Source organism: Eleutherodactylus coqui, chromosome 12, assembly GCF_035609145.1.
Source record: "Eleutherodactylus coqui strain aEleCoq1 chromosome 12, aEleCoq1.hap1, whole genome shotgun sequence".
In the NCBI taxonomy this organism is placed as follows: domain Eukaryota; kingdom Metazoa; phylum Chordata; class Amphibia; order Anura; family Eleutherodactylidae; genus Eleutherodactylus; species Eleutherodactylus coqui.
In genome coordinates this window covers 55,007,951-55,022,427 of record NC_089848.1, presented here as the reverse complement: position 1 = coordinate 55,022,427, position 14,477 = coordinate 55,007,951, and the positions used below count along the sequence as shown (strand labels likewise).

The 14,477-nt window shown below is 38.4% G+C and overlaps 1 protein-coding gene across 1 annotated transcript in view; it reads left to right on the top strand.

Annotated features, from left to right (window-relative positions):
• The window catches only part of KCNH8 (potassium voltage-gated channel subfamily H member 8), a 335,452-nt gene that overhangs the window by 219,226 nt on the left and 101,749 nt on the right, over window positions 1-14,477 (top strand). Inside the window, exon 8 of the mRNA XM_066585790.1 lies at window positions 13,374-13,571. Within this exon, the coding sequence (XP_066441887.1) occupies window positions 13,374-13,571 (198 nt within the window). The remainder of the gene's footprint in view (window positions 1-13,373; window positions 13,572-14,477) is intronic.

Below are 14,477 nucleotides of genomic sequence, written 5' to 3'. Positions count from 1 at the left end.
AAAAACAAAAACGTGTTTGTCTGCTGCTGCCGTGTCCCAGCGGGGATGAAGAACACATCTGCCGCATGCAGCAGATGTTTCCTTCATCCCTGCTAGTAAAAGGAATTCCCTGCTGCTGCACCTGCCACATCTGTGACAGATGCAGCAAAGGAATTCTTCAATTCCCTACGGCAGCTGTCACACATGACAGCTGCGGTAGAGGATCCTGCTGCCGGCACCCTGTCATTGGTTTTCAGAGAAGGGCTTTAAATATAACCCTTCTCTGAAAAAACAGTAAAAGTAGTATAAAAAATTAAAAAAATAGAGTCTCTGACTCTGTAGTGCTGTTCTTTGAGCAGGCAGGTATTTAAAATTGCTGAATGAATGACAGGCGAGAGCTGCATGTGATTGGCTGAGCACCTCAGCCAATCACAATCAGCTCTCTCAGCAGGCGGGGATTTTAAATCCCCGCCTGCTCAAAGAACAGCACTACAGAGCCAGGGACAGCGCAGAGTAGATGCGGCTGAGCCCCAGCAGCTGAAGGAAGGTGAGTATCTATTTTTTTTTTTTTTTACACTGCTTCTACTGTTTTTTCAGGGAAGGGCTTATATTTAAAGCCCTTCTCTGAAATTCAATGACAGGGTGCCGGCAGCAGGATCCTCTACCGCAGCTGTCATGTGTGACAGCTGCGGTAGGGAATTGAAGTATTCCTTTGCTGCATCTGTCATAGATGTGGCAGGTGCAGCAGCAGGGAATTCTTTTTACTAGCGGGGATGAAGGAAATATCTGCCGCATGCGGCGGATGTGTTCTTTATCCCTGCTGGGGACACAGCAGTGGCAGACAGGTAAGTTTTTTTTTATTTTTTTATTTTTTTTTAAAGCCCTTCCATGAAAAACAATTCAGGGGTGCTGGCAGACCATTGTCTTCAATGGAGCCGCCGGCAGTAGCCGCTGCTTCACTGAAAATAACGCACGCAGCTACTTACACGCGTGTTTTTAGTCGTACAGAGATTTGCACATATGTACGCACCTATGTATGCACAAAACACATTTGTATGAAACTACCCTAAGCCTAAGGTTGTTTTAAATGAGCTTCTGATTCTTCTTATCAGATTACTCTATGACTCTAAAATTCATGCATTGGAATTCATTGAGAAATATTTATCAGTTTAGTAAAAGTTTTTTATTATGATATTACGCAATTACAATAATTAACTGCTAAGTAAAATTATTCTTAACACTTTGAGTAGTAAATTAATAAATAATGTGCCAGAGCACATGACTTTAGTTACTAACAGATTGTAATGAAGTACCATAGACTAATGATGCTATATTTAAAAAAAAACTTTTTATAGGGTTACTAAATTTACTTAGAACATGCAATATTGCAGTTTCTTGTTTGTGAACTGTAAGTAGATGAAAGATCACACTGACACACCAGAGTAACAGAAGGACTTCCAGTAGGTCCAGGCTCTGAAAAAATAATGGGTCCTTATTAGAGATGAGCGAGCACCAAAATGCTCCAGTGCTCGTTACTCGAGTCGAACTTTCAGTGATGCTCGAGAGTTCGTTTCGAGTAACGAACCCCATTGAAGTCAATGGGCGACTCGAGCATTTTTGCATATGACTGGTGCTCCGCTAAGGTTTTCATTTGTGAAAATCTTAGCAAATCACCAAAGTCATGTAAAAAACACAGAAATGGATAGGGCAGGCGAGGAGCAACATGCAGGGCTGCATTTCGGGCTCCGAGGTCTCACTATTAAGCAACAATAGCGGCAAGAGTGAGACACCCCCCCCCTCGCACTGTGAGGGCGCAGTCAGACGGGTGTTTTTTCGCGCGATTTGCGCATGCGCATGCGTCCGGCGATTTTATAAAACCATTGCTTTGCAATGGTATCGGACACATGAGCACTTTTTATGCGCTCGTCCGATAAATTATAGAACAGAAATCGCAGATCGCACCTATCTGCGATCTGCGATTCCTGTTCTCTTCTCTATATGCGCTCAATGGGGCCGGCGGCAGCAGCGCCGACCCCATTGAGAACATATACTAGACAAATCATTCTTATCTGCCACAGCTGTAACAGCTGTGGCAGAGAAGAACGATGTTTGCCCATTGAATTCAATGGAGCCGGCAATACAGCCGGCTCCATTGAAAGCAATGGGCTGCCGGCGAGCGCGGGATGAATTTTCGGGAAGGGCTTAAAAATATAAGCCCTTCCCTGAAATTCATCCAGAAATGTGTAAAAACAAAAACAATATATATATACTCACCTGGTCCCGGCAGACGGAGTTCAGCCATGGCCGGCAGCAGTTCTCCTGAACTGCTCTGAGTAGTATTCAGCAGCCGGGGATTTAAAATCCCCTCCTGCTGAATGAGCTGCCTCTGATTGGTCACAGCCTGACCAATCAGAGGCAGCTCTCACTCACACCCATTCATGAATTCATGAATGGTTGCACAGCGCAGGGACCAATCAGGGGCAGCTCTCAGCTGAATGACAGCTGAGAGCTGCCCCTAATTGGTCCCTGCACTGAGCCAATCAGAGGCAGCAATTACTCACCCATTCATGAATTCATGAATGGGTGTGAGTGAGAGCTGCCTCTGATTGGCCAGGCTGTGACCAATCAGAGGCAGCTCATTCAGCAGGTGGGGATTTTAAATCCCCGGCTGCTGAATACTACTCAGAGCAGTTCAGGAGAACTGCTGCCGGCCGCGGCTGAACTCCGTCTGCCGGGACCGGGTGAGTATCTATTTTTTTTTGTTTTTACACATTTCTGGATGAATTTCAGGGAAGGGCTTATATTTTTAAGCCCTTCCCGAAAATTCATCCCGCGCTCGCCGGCAGCCTATTGCTTTCAATGGAGCCGGCTGTATTGCCGGCTCCATTGTATTCAATGGTCAGTGCTCGTTTAATCGAGACGAGTACCGCGTGGTGCTCGTCTCGAGTAACGAGCATCTCGAGCACCCTAATACTCGAACGAGCATCGAGCTCGGACGAGTATGCTCGCTCATCTCTAGTCCTTATACAACAAGGCCCTAAAGGTCACTAGAAGGTAATCTATTTGAAACTATACTTGGAGCCAATAACTTTTGAGAGTTGATTTAGAAATAACCTATTTGACCTTATTTATGATATATCCTACAAGTGTAATGATAACAAAGATTACAGTTAAATGAAAAGTGGAAGTTGGAGGACTGTAAACATTTGAGTATGTCAATAAGGAAACCACATTATCTGTTAAATCGAACCAACAGTGTATTTGTGTCTTTAGTAAACTTTAATGGTGAAATAAGCCTTAAGGCTGCAGCTAAATGGCAAGTTTGGCTGCAACATGTGTCACAAAGATCACAATGTAGCCCTGCAATTTCCTAACTTATTAGAAGTCAATGCGGGTCACATTGGTTTGCCGTAGCTGCAACCGTGATATGAAGATCCCAAGCAATTACTTCTGTAAGATTAGGAGATCACAAGGCTATACTGTAATCTTTCATCATGTAGCCCTAACCTAATATTTAAGTATGTTTTGCCTGTAATAATTATTATTTATCCTTTAATACACTGAATATATTTTTTCTTTCTTTTCGATTCAGACATAGCATGTATTCTCTTTTAACAACGTCTCATTTTTTAAATTAATATACCGTACTTGATGAAATTGGAAATTGACTGAAGAGTCTCATAGCATAAAAGGTCAAACCCAAAATTAGAAAATTCATATTATATCAGTTCATTGCTAAAAATGGTTTCTTAGATATCTAAATGACTATCCTACATAGTTTAAAATAAGGATTAAGACTAGTTGGATTCTAAGCTGCATACCAAATCCCCTCCTCCTCTAATTAATGCAGGTTTTCAGGAACAGCTGTATCAGTTAGTGAATGAATTGTCCTGACGTCAATCAGCAGATGAATCATCCTGACTAATCCTCATTTACTAGTGATAGAAAGAACATCCATTGTCTACAATATGTATCCAGTGTTAGGATACCTTAGGTAAATTATGATTGCGCTGAACAGCTACTAATATCTGTTTATCGGGTATAGACCCAAATAAACCCAAATAAACTGTACGTTACAAGAATTTCACTTTGCTAAGACTTAGGTCAGGTTTACACACACAGTTTTCCATAGTCTTTAAATAAAAGCAACAATAAAAGAAGACAGCATTTTTTTTCTCTTTAGGATCTACTCATATCTTTGAATGAAAACAGCAGCAAAAACAGCATAAAACTGCTCTGTGTGAACATTAGCGTGCTCACACATTTTTAAATACAGATATTAAACATTCGTGCAGCAAAAAGGCCATTTTAATGCAATGTGAATGAGTAGCATGCTATGCAGATAGTAGAGATGAGCGAGTATACTCGCTAAGGCACTACTCGCTCGAGCAATGTGCCTTAGCCGAGTATCTCCCCGCTCGTCCCTAAAGATTCGGGGGCTGGCAGGGAGCGGGGAGCGGCGGGGGAGTGCGGGGAGGAACGGAGGGGAGATCTTTCTCTCCTTCTCTCCCGCCCGCTCTCCCCTGCTCCTCGCCGCAACTCACCTGTCAGCCGCGGCAGCCCCCGAATCTTTAGGGACGAGCGGGGAGATACTCGGCTAAGGCACATTACTCGAGCGAGTAGTGCCTTAGCGAGTATACTCGCTCATCTCTAGCAGATATCATTGGCGCACTATTTTAATGGTGCAATTTGCTATGCCAGATATTTTAATGTCTGCTACATATGTATTATTTAATTCTACTGTATATTTCCTTTATTCTGTCTAAAACATATCTCGAATAATGAAGGTTGTGTAAGACTTGGAAAAAGTTGACACATGAAAAGAGCCCGATGTATCATTCTATAAAAACCTTATCAATGGCCATAGATTAGTCTAGTTCTGAAAAAAAATGTTAGGTTACTGGTACTTGGGCCTAAAGTAATATATTTCTTGGCATAATGGAACTGTTTACAGTTGCAGACATATCACATATGCAACATGGGTCCTATAGTAAAACATATCTTAAAAGAAAAATAACAACACTCTTTAGTAGTTTCTATTATCTGTCGGGCCAGCAGTTGTGCTGATGACTCCATGTTTGACAATCACTAGTGTATTAGCTACAGCTGAGGGATTTTTGTGAGAGTCTTCACGGAGGTAGATCTACGACTAGCACCCCATTCTCGTCTGATTAACAGACAGAAGAAGCCCATATAAAAAAAGTTTTGCACACGTTTCTGTGCTAACATTTCTACTCATGACTATTTATGCCAATATTTTAAAGTCTTACTAAGGGTGACTTTACATGGGATGACTATTGTCTGAATATTTACTTCAGGGCTTAGTCACATGGGCTCATCGGAGCCCGTGTTACTGCAGGTAGAATACGGCCGCTCTTCAGGACGGACATCTCTCTGCAGTGCCGGAAGGAAGAACATGTGTTCTTTCTTCAGCGCTGTAGGGAGTCATCCGTCTTGAAGTACGGCTGTCCTCTTCCTGCAGTAAGGGCTCAGTCACACGGGCGCATCGGCGCCCATGTAGGGTGCCGATGCGCCCGTGTGACTAAGCCCTCAAAGAGCAAATGCAAAGCTAGTCATTCCATGTCAACATAGCCACCAACAGGGTGATGACCAATAATTTGCTTACTAATTGCTAGTAGTTTTCTCTCACTTCACCTAAAAAATAGTTTCTAGTTGATCAATAGTTGCCTAGTGTAAAGTCACAGTCATTCATACTTAAACAGCTTGTGAATAAATTAGCATGAAGATCCTGTTACAAACAACATGTTGGCAAATAACTAATAAACAATACGCACTAAATGTAAAAGCGAATAAATGACTGTCATATACCTTTCTGAACTATAGTTGCTTGGTGTAAAGTTACCTTTAAAGTAATAGAACTAATTTACCAGATATGTACCACTTTGCCGAAAGCAAAATTAAGGGAAGACAATGAAAAAGGGTAAAGCTTAGATTACGAATTTGGTCCAAAAATTATTCACTATCACCTCAAAGAAGTAAATCCTTAAAAATTGGACTCTCCATTGATTCTCCAAAGGACAAATCAGTAATTTGCTTCTTGAACTTGGTATCAACTCTGCCTTTACTATGAACTAGCTTTTAAATGTGCCTGGCAGTATTGGTAATCAACATTGACACTAAAGTGCTCCAAGATATGATATTTAGCAAGAACCAACATAAAAGAGTAAGCTATACCCGAGTGTGTGAAATAGTACAATAAACTGTTCTTTTCTAACAACCTACTAACTAGCAAGGAATTTTAAAATGTTCACCATTTTAAGCAGTTCTGCTTCAGAATGTAAAGATATAATAGCTCAATCTACCACTATCATAGCAAAAGCATTGAGTTATGTAGGCAGGTATTGACAATTTTGTAAATCCAGTTTGTGCATTACTAGCATTGTTAAATCCAACCAACACAAATCAATTTCATATTCCCCCATCTTTACCATTTTCTATATGTAGTCATATCTGTGATCCCTAGATTTCATATCACCAAACTTTTTTTTTTTATATATATAACGGTAACTAGTATTGTATATTTAAAAATAGCAAATGACACTTTACTTAATTTACATGAAATTTATATACGTATATTTTGATCCCTGGCAAATAATAATAATAGATGTGTAGCTAATTAGCATAGCTACTATTAAATGTCAGAACAAAAACGATTAGATCCTTATTACACTACTGTCATCTTTTTTCCCTTCCTGTTTCTCTGGGTGTATTCACAATGAAGAAACAAATAAGTCCGGGAAGTGGATTGTAACTGTGTCAAACACCATTGAATCTAAGGCTGTAAAAATCCGCCCTAAAAGTAAGTGCCTTATTTTATCCTGATTTTTTTCATATAAAGTTAATAATTTGGCCAAATGATATTTGATGATAAAAATTGAAAACAAGTCCACAATATATATTTTTGTTCAGTAAAATGTTTAGTTAGAAAAAGTTTAGTTATATCTTCTACATTTTTATATATCCTAAACATAAGATTCACCAATTAAAATAGATCTATATATAATTAACAAATTACATTAAAAATGAAAAATATTTTACTAAAATTTTAAATGATCAAAGTATTTTACTTCCTCATAAGATTGACAATGATAAGTTTAAAATTATCCAACAGACGTAATAAACATATAAAGTAAGTTGGTAAATTAAAACTTATTGTTCGGTCCTCTTAATAATAATTCATGTTATTCTATACACAGTGTCAATAATTTCAAGTTGAATATAAAACCAAAATATACAACACCTTTCATTTCACAAACTCAATCAATAAGGCTATAGTGCATCATAGATTTAATACATTAGCATCCCCGGAAAATTAAAAAATAAAGTTATTTGTCAACCAAGTCTTTCACACACAAATTATTCTAAAAATTGGCTCATGAATTCATGTTTTCTAAATGCTAAAAATCATATATGGATGATGTTAAAATGTCGAAAGGATTTTTAAAGTATAAATGAGTTAATACTAGATTTCTTTAAGAATACCTAGTGCTAGAAAAATAATATTAGTTCAAATTCATTTAACATACAGAAACATGTTCACATTGATGAAGGCTAAAGGGGAAATATTGAAATTCTAAAATGAGATTAATGGATGCAATATCTGAAGATTAGCTAGAAACAATTCCGATATGTTCTTGAAAAATAAGCTAAGATAAAGGTTAAAACATTAACTTGTAAGTTTAATTGTAGAATTAAATAAGTACTATATTCTGTTAGGCTGGAATACTTGGGATTAAACTTCACAATTATTCACATATCAGCATTGTCATTGGAATTGTGGTAATAATCTTAAATCATGCAATTCATATTAAAAATACCCCAAATTAGGATATAAAAATATTAACATTTAGAGCTGTTAGTTGCAGGGCAGAGCCATGACAACCTCAAAACCTCAAGTGTTACCAAAGCTTAACATTTATGGACATGAATTATGTCTTGGCAATTACTGTAATAGTTGCAAAGGGAAACCAAAGATAAAGTAAATGAGGAATTATATTTATTTTGCTCACAACTGTACTTGAATAGAAATAGTATAATGAGATGCATTTTTCTCCTGGATTATTAGTTTTTATGACTATGTTTCGCTTACATGTTAGTGTTTAGTTGTCTAAACCTGCTTTTAACAGGGCCAGACAACCCTCTAATCCATTAAAAGACACTCAACTTTCCCCTCAATAGATGGTATTGGGAGAAAGAGAGATTGGGAATGTTGAATTTCAATGCCTCATTATTTTGTTCCCTGGGAGGTGAGCTCTATTCTTCAGCTTAGTTGAAGGTTCATGTGTATGAGTGAAAGTTGGGAAATAGCTGTTGGCCAAATGACCATTCCACCAATAGGCTGGAGGTCTATGGGCACTATTACAGTCTATGCAATTTTTTGGATGGTATGGAAATTAAATAGAAGGCATTTTTCCGAAAGTACTGTGCAAAAATAAGATGTTCAAAAGATATTCACTTTAAGATTCATGTTTTTAACCTCCAATTATATAGAAAAGGTATCTGGGTTTTGGTAATTATTAACATTCAATGAATATTCATGTAGAAATTTCTGAAATTGTTTTATAGGCAAATGCATGAAAAGGAAGTGTTACTTGGCACAAAACATGATAAGAACAAAAATTGAAAAAAACAAACATTTCCTTTAGTATTGTGGATCTAAAAATGTACTATAATACTATTCATGATATATGTATTTTTTCTTTTCTTACCATACTTAATATTTAACCTATGTATATGCCCCAATACCATTAGGTTCTGTCACATAAAGGTAAATATTTTATATAATACAAATTAAGGCTTAGGGCTCAGTCACACGGGCGCATCGGCACAGCTGAAGACGGACGTCTCTCTCCAGCGCTGATGAAAGAACACATGGCCGGCAATGACGCCGGTCACATGCTCTTCCTCCCAGAGCTGCAGAGAGACGTCCGTCCTCAGGTACGGCCATCTGCTGGCTGCAGTAACATGGGTGCCGATGCGCCCGTGTAACTGAGCCCTTAGGCTCACGTATATGGTCAAGCTTTGTGTTTTGAGCCTGTATAGCAGTACACAGAATCCTAAAGTCCCTATGATCCCATGTTAGAAAGCCTTTGGGACTTCTTGGGCCGCTATATACTTCCTCTGAGACACATAATTTACTTCCCATACAGAGAGAAAAATAGTTCCATAATATGGCATATAATGAAAAACATGCCATATGAGTCAGTGAGAAAAAGCCTCTTTGTATATAGTATAGTATGGAGTGATAGCAGTTTATTAAGTTTTTATTGAGATCTACACAGCACAGATCTGTCATACAGTCATGCGCATTGATCCAAAGACCATTTAGACCCATAGTTCTTCCTAGAACATCCTTAAATTATTTATGCTTTATGGGGCTTGATTTGGTCTGATATAAAGATATTAGGCTAATATGCACATTCTAAAACCTTTTAAAGAGTAAAGTTTATTATTTAAAAAAGAAAGAAAATCTTCAAAATCTGATTTATTATACATTCGATCTATGCTAAGTATTACAGCATGAATGACAATGAGAAAAAGCCATCACTGAATAGTCAGATTGACTGGATGGATTCATTTCTTAACCCCCTCCTGGCAGCTACTTGGGCATCTGAAACATGAAAAATGTTTTCAGTGGTATATTTTATAAACCACAAAGGAAGATTATTCTCAAATATCAGCACTAGAATTATAATGTTTTAGCTGTTAAACTAGCCAGAGCTTAAAAATATATGTTGTTTTTTATTATGTTATATGCAACTTGTAATTGAGACTATATATATATATATATATATATATATACAGTATACGTATGTCTAAACAGTGGAATTTTAAAATGAAGATTCCAAAGATAATTTCTTCCTTTGCTGCCAGGGCTTGGGTTATTCTAAGGCTGCCTAGATACCCAATGACTGAAATGGGGAAATCTCCCCAGAATAAATGAAGGCCTGGTGCTTCCTATTCTAGCTTAAAGCTCTGGCTAAGACCCTTGTAACTATTTTTAATAAATTGCTGGAATGAAATGCAAGAGTTCATGTGGACTGTCCTCTCATGCTATTCCATCCCCAATCTCTAATAGATTTTTCCCCTTGGGGTTTGATATGTCTCCTTTGGTTTCAGACTAGAGATGAGCGAGCATACTTGCTAAGGCTAACTACTCGAGAGAGTAGGGCCTTAGTCGAGTATCTGCCCGCTCGTCTCTAAAGATTCGGCTGTCGGTGGGGGTGACAGGTGAGTTGCGGGAGTGAGCAGGGGGGAGCGGGGGGGGGGGGAGAGAGGGAGAGAGGGATCTCCCCTCCATTCCTCCCTGCTCTCCCCCGCCGCTCCCCGCCTGCCACCGGCAGCCGAATCTTTAGAGACGAGTGGGCAGATACTCGACTAAGGCACTACTTGCTCGAGTAGTTAGCCTTAGCGAGTATACTCGCTCATCTGTATTTCAGACCTATTTTAGTGGCAATATTTCACCACTGGACCAGTAGCTTCGTCAGGCAAAGCTGTTGTTCCAGTGATGAAATGCATTGCCATAGAATCATACTCATTGTACTTGGATCCTGCAAATTAACTCTTCATACTTACGTCTTCAAGTCTGTGGTATATACCCGAGTGAAGCCCTGTACCATTGTTCTTGATATTAAAATACTAGTATACATAACTTGAAAAAAAGTTTAAGCTTACTTAAAACTTTGATTACTCCATTTTTACTTGATAGTAATGAATTACAATCAATTAGACTGAGGATATTTTCCTATTCTCTAAAAAATTGATGTATCGAACATTTTTTTTTCATACACCATAATTATAAACAGGGCTGTTTGAATGATTTGTGTTTCTCTGGACATGCAATTAGGTTGACTATATAAAACAATTGCATCAACAATATGTCTTGTTTTCTTAAAATAATTTCAATGGGAAATTGAAATAATTTCTTATTGATCACTGCTATTTTTTCCATAAATATATATATATAGGTAATAGTTGCTATATGATTGACAAAAAATGTAGTGTAGCTAAAAATACAGTTTAAGATTACAGTGTTAAAAAAATCAGGTCATTGACTCAGGTTTTAGTTATTTAAGGGCTTATGCAAACACACTGGGATGGAGCTTGTGCCATAGACGACAAATCCTGTGTGTCTCCCTAGTATGGAGCCATAAGGCCTCCATTGATTGCTGACTCTGTGTCAATGCATTTAGGAGAGAATACCTCTGTATATATGGAGCCAAATGGAGCATGGCACAATTTCTTTTGAAAATTTTGGACAAAAAAAATTCTTGGAGGGCTACAGAGATACAGAAGTGGGCTTGTGCACATCTTTGGCAGTCCTACGAAAGTGCTATGGAAAACTGAGTCATAATGCAGCAGCGTACATCTATCCTTATCCTTAACTGGAGGTATCATTTGAAGAGAATGTTGGAGAGAATTAGTCTCTTAGACTGTCACTGCCTGCATTTACACAATAGTACAGAACTGGATTTAGGTCACGGGTCCGCATTAATACACTGCAGAGAAACATTGTAAAATGTCATTATAGTACATGCAAATAACGTTATTTTTATTATATTATTTTATTTTAGATATCAGTTCTTACAAATCTTTCTAGAACCTAGAGCTTATTCTATATATTCTGGTACAGCATGTAGAAACTCTATTCATGGCTTTTATACATAGTTGTAACATTTGTGGTTTTTCGTCATTCAAGGCAAACAGCACAGCAAAATTGTGACAAGTAGGGCATGTTGTATTTTTTCTTAAATTTATTAAAGGGATATTCCTTAGGCTAGGCCATCAATAGTTGATCAGCAGTCATCCGCCACTCAGGTTGCCCACCGATCAGCTGATGACGTTGTCATTACTGGTCAGGCTCAGGAGTGTAATAGGCATTTTCACTCCTACTAAAATCAATGGGAGTGATGTCTCATTTTACACTTCCTGCTCCTCATTAGGGTCAGTGTCAGACATCCGGTTCCGATCGTAGTCCGTAGTGAGAAGCCAAAAGTGCAATAGGAGACATTGTTCTAATCTATTTCAATGGGAGTGAAGCCAGCTTTTAAACTTCTGGCCCTGACCACCAATGATGACATCGGATTTGCTGCACTGGACAGTGGGCCAGACAATCAGCTGATCGGTATGATACCAAGTGGTGGATCTCTGCCAATTAACTATCATGAGGATAGGTTATCAATAATTAAAGTCCTGGAATACCCCTTTAAATAGTCAATAACTTTTCAAACAACTTCTGCTTATGTGATAGACAATACAAAACTAACAAAAGTTAATTTCACTTTATTGACCTAAAATGACATTTTTGTGCTGAAAAGTCATTCTAAACTGCTGGCAATAAGGGGTCTCACTTCCTCCTAGCGTACTGTCAACTGCCTGTGGCAAATAATGTCATCTTTGTTTCTTAAGTCAGCAAGATGGAGAACGGAAAGTGTAGAAGGAGTCATATTGCTCACTGAAGTCTATGATAGCAAAAGGGAGGGGAAGGGAGGGGAAAAGAGGAGTAGAGAAGCAGAGACTCCCATAGTCATGCTGCTAAAGCTAATGATGTACACTGCTCTATACCTCCCTAGCAGACTCCTTGATAATGTTATATGTATGTGTGTGTTACTGTTAAGGTTTAAGCATATAGCAAATAAGCACCAAATCATTTTGGTGTGGATTCACCATTGATTTCACCCCTTCAGATGAGGGGGTGAAATCGATAGTGAATCTACACCAAAAATTTCCACCATTTTTTGTGGCTTTACTACTGTGGACTTGATGCACAATTTTCCACTGCAGAAAATCAACAGCAAATGCACCACATGTGAACGTATTCTTAAGGAGCAAAATCTGCAGTTCTCTGTGCACAGTATATAGAACCTAGCATAGCAGCTAAGACTCATCCCATTAGTTCTGAGAAAAAGGAAAATCACAGACACCGGTTGCGGAAGAGGAAATGGGGAAAATACAGGATACAAAATATATAATGGCCAGAAGTAGTGTTATTTCTCATGTACATAGATAGCAGCTTATTCTGAATAGTCACCTGAAGAGCTGGCACACTTTAAGTAACAAGAAAGCACCTTTTTGGAATAAAAGGTATGAACTGGTTTTCCAAAGATTATTTTTATTTACACATAAAATCTAGATTTATCATATTCCATTGCGCAAAAGCCCAGCAGTAAAAATGCCATTTTATGCTGTATGTGGATACAGATGAGTGAAAGTCTAGGCTTTGGGTGCATATACTGAAGTGTGGATGTAGGATGGGTAGGAGTTTAGTAAATCAGCTAACTCTAATAAAATCACCTTTTGTCATGTTTCTGATGAGAAATGATGTAGCTGTAAAATATATATTTTTCTAACATGCCTTTTGTTTTCTTTGCCAGGTTGGCTCCATGAACTGGGAAAGAGACTAGAATCCCCTTTCTATAGCAATAATACACAAGGTGGTCCTACCATCCGAAGTACATATATTGCATCATTGTATTTCACACTCAGCAGTCTAACTAGCGTTGGGTTTGGAAATGTTTCAGCTAATACTGATGCAGAGAAGATATTTTCTATTTGTATCATGTTAATTGGAGGTAATACCCTTTCTGATACCATTGTACAACCATGGATACATTATTACGCACACATACATGAAGCAGTTTATTGGAAATTTTTGCGTAGTATGATATGTATTAAATAATCCTTTATTGAATATTTCTGTATATGTGGATTCCTATTGAAATTTCAAAGTTCCAAAACGGAAATAACATGAATTTGGTGCATGACATGTTAGAAGAAATGTAGATTGCACTTCCAGTGATTAGCTGGATAGTAGATTGTGATCTTTCTCGGGAAATACTTCATCAGCATTTGGTGCTCTGATTCTTAAGTACAGAGCAACTAATCTTCTTATCCTCACCCTCCTGTTAAAATCTATGAGAATGTTTCCACCGCAAGGTATCTGATTTTCCTACACTATTCGGGACAATAGTTGCAAAATACAAGTGTAGATGGATCAGACCCCCTAGTAGAAGCAGCAGATCACCAAAATGTTAATGAGTAGCAATTATGGTCAAAGAAGAATTGGTGCTTAAGTTAAATGTCAAACACTAATGAAATACAAGCGAGATGAGAATAAGCCTGTTTATATATCATATTGACTCCACATCTTTAGTTGTAACCCACCTGTATTAACCTCTTGCCTACCACTGAATGATAATATATGCTGCAGCCTAGAGGTGTAGTTAAAGGCTCAGGGGCCAAGATGCAAAGGTTCAGCATGCCCCCCCCCCCCCCCCCCGACAACTTTCCTCTGCATTGTTGGGTCTCTTAAGAAGCTCATCGATGCAACACTAGCAGGCAGGGGCATTACTAGAACCTTACAAGATTAGGCAGAGGCTAAATGTAGTGGGTCCCAATGCAAAATCTGTAATATGGTCTCCCAACCATCCATGTGCTATTTATAATACTAGTGCTTTCTTATACAATAGAGAGGCCTT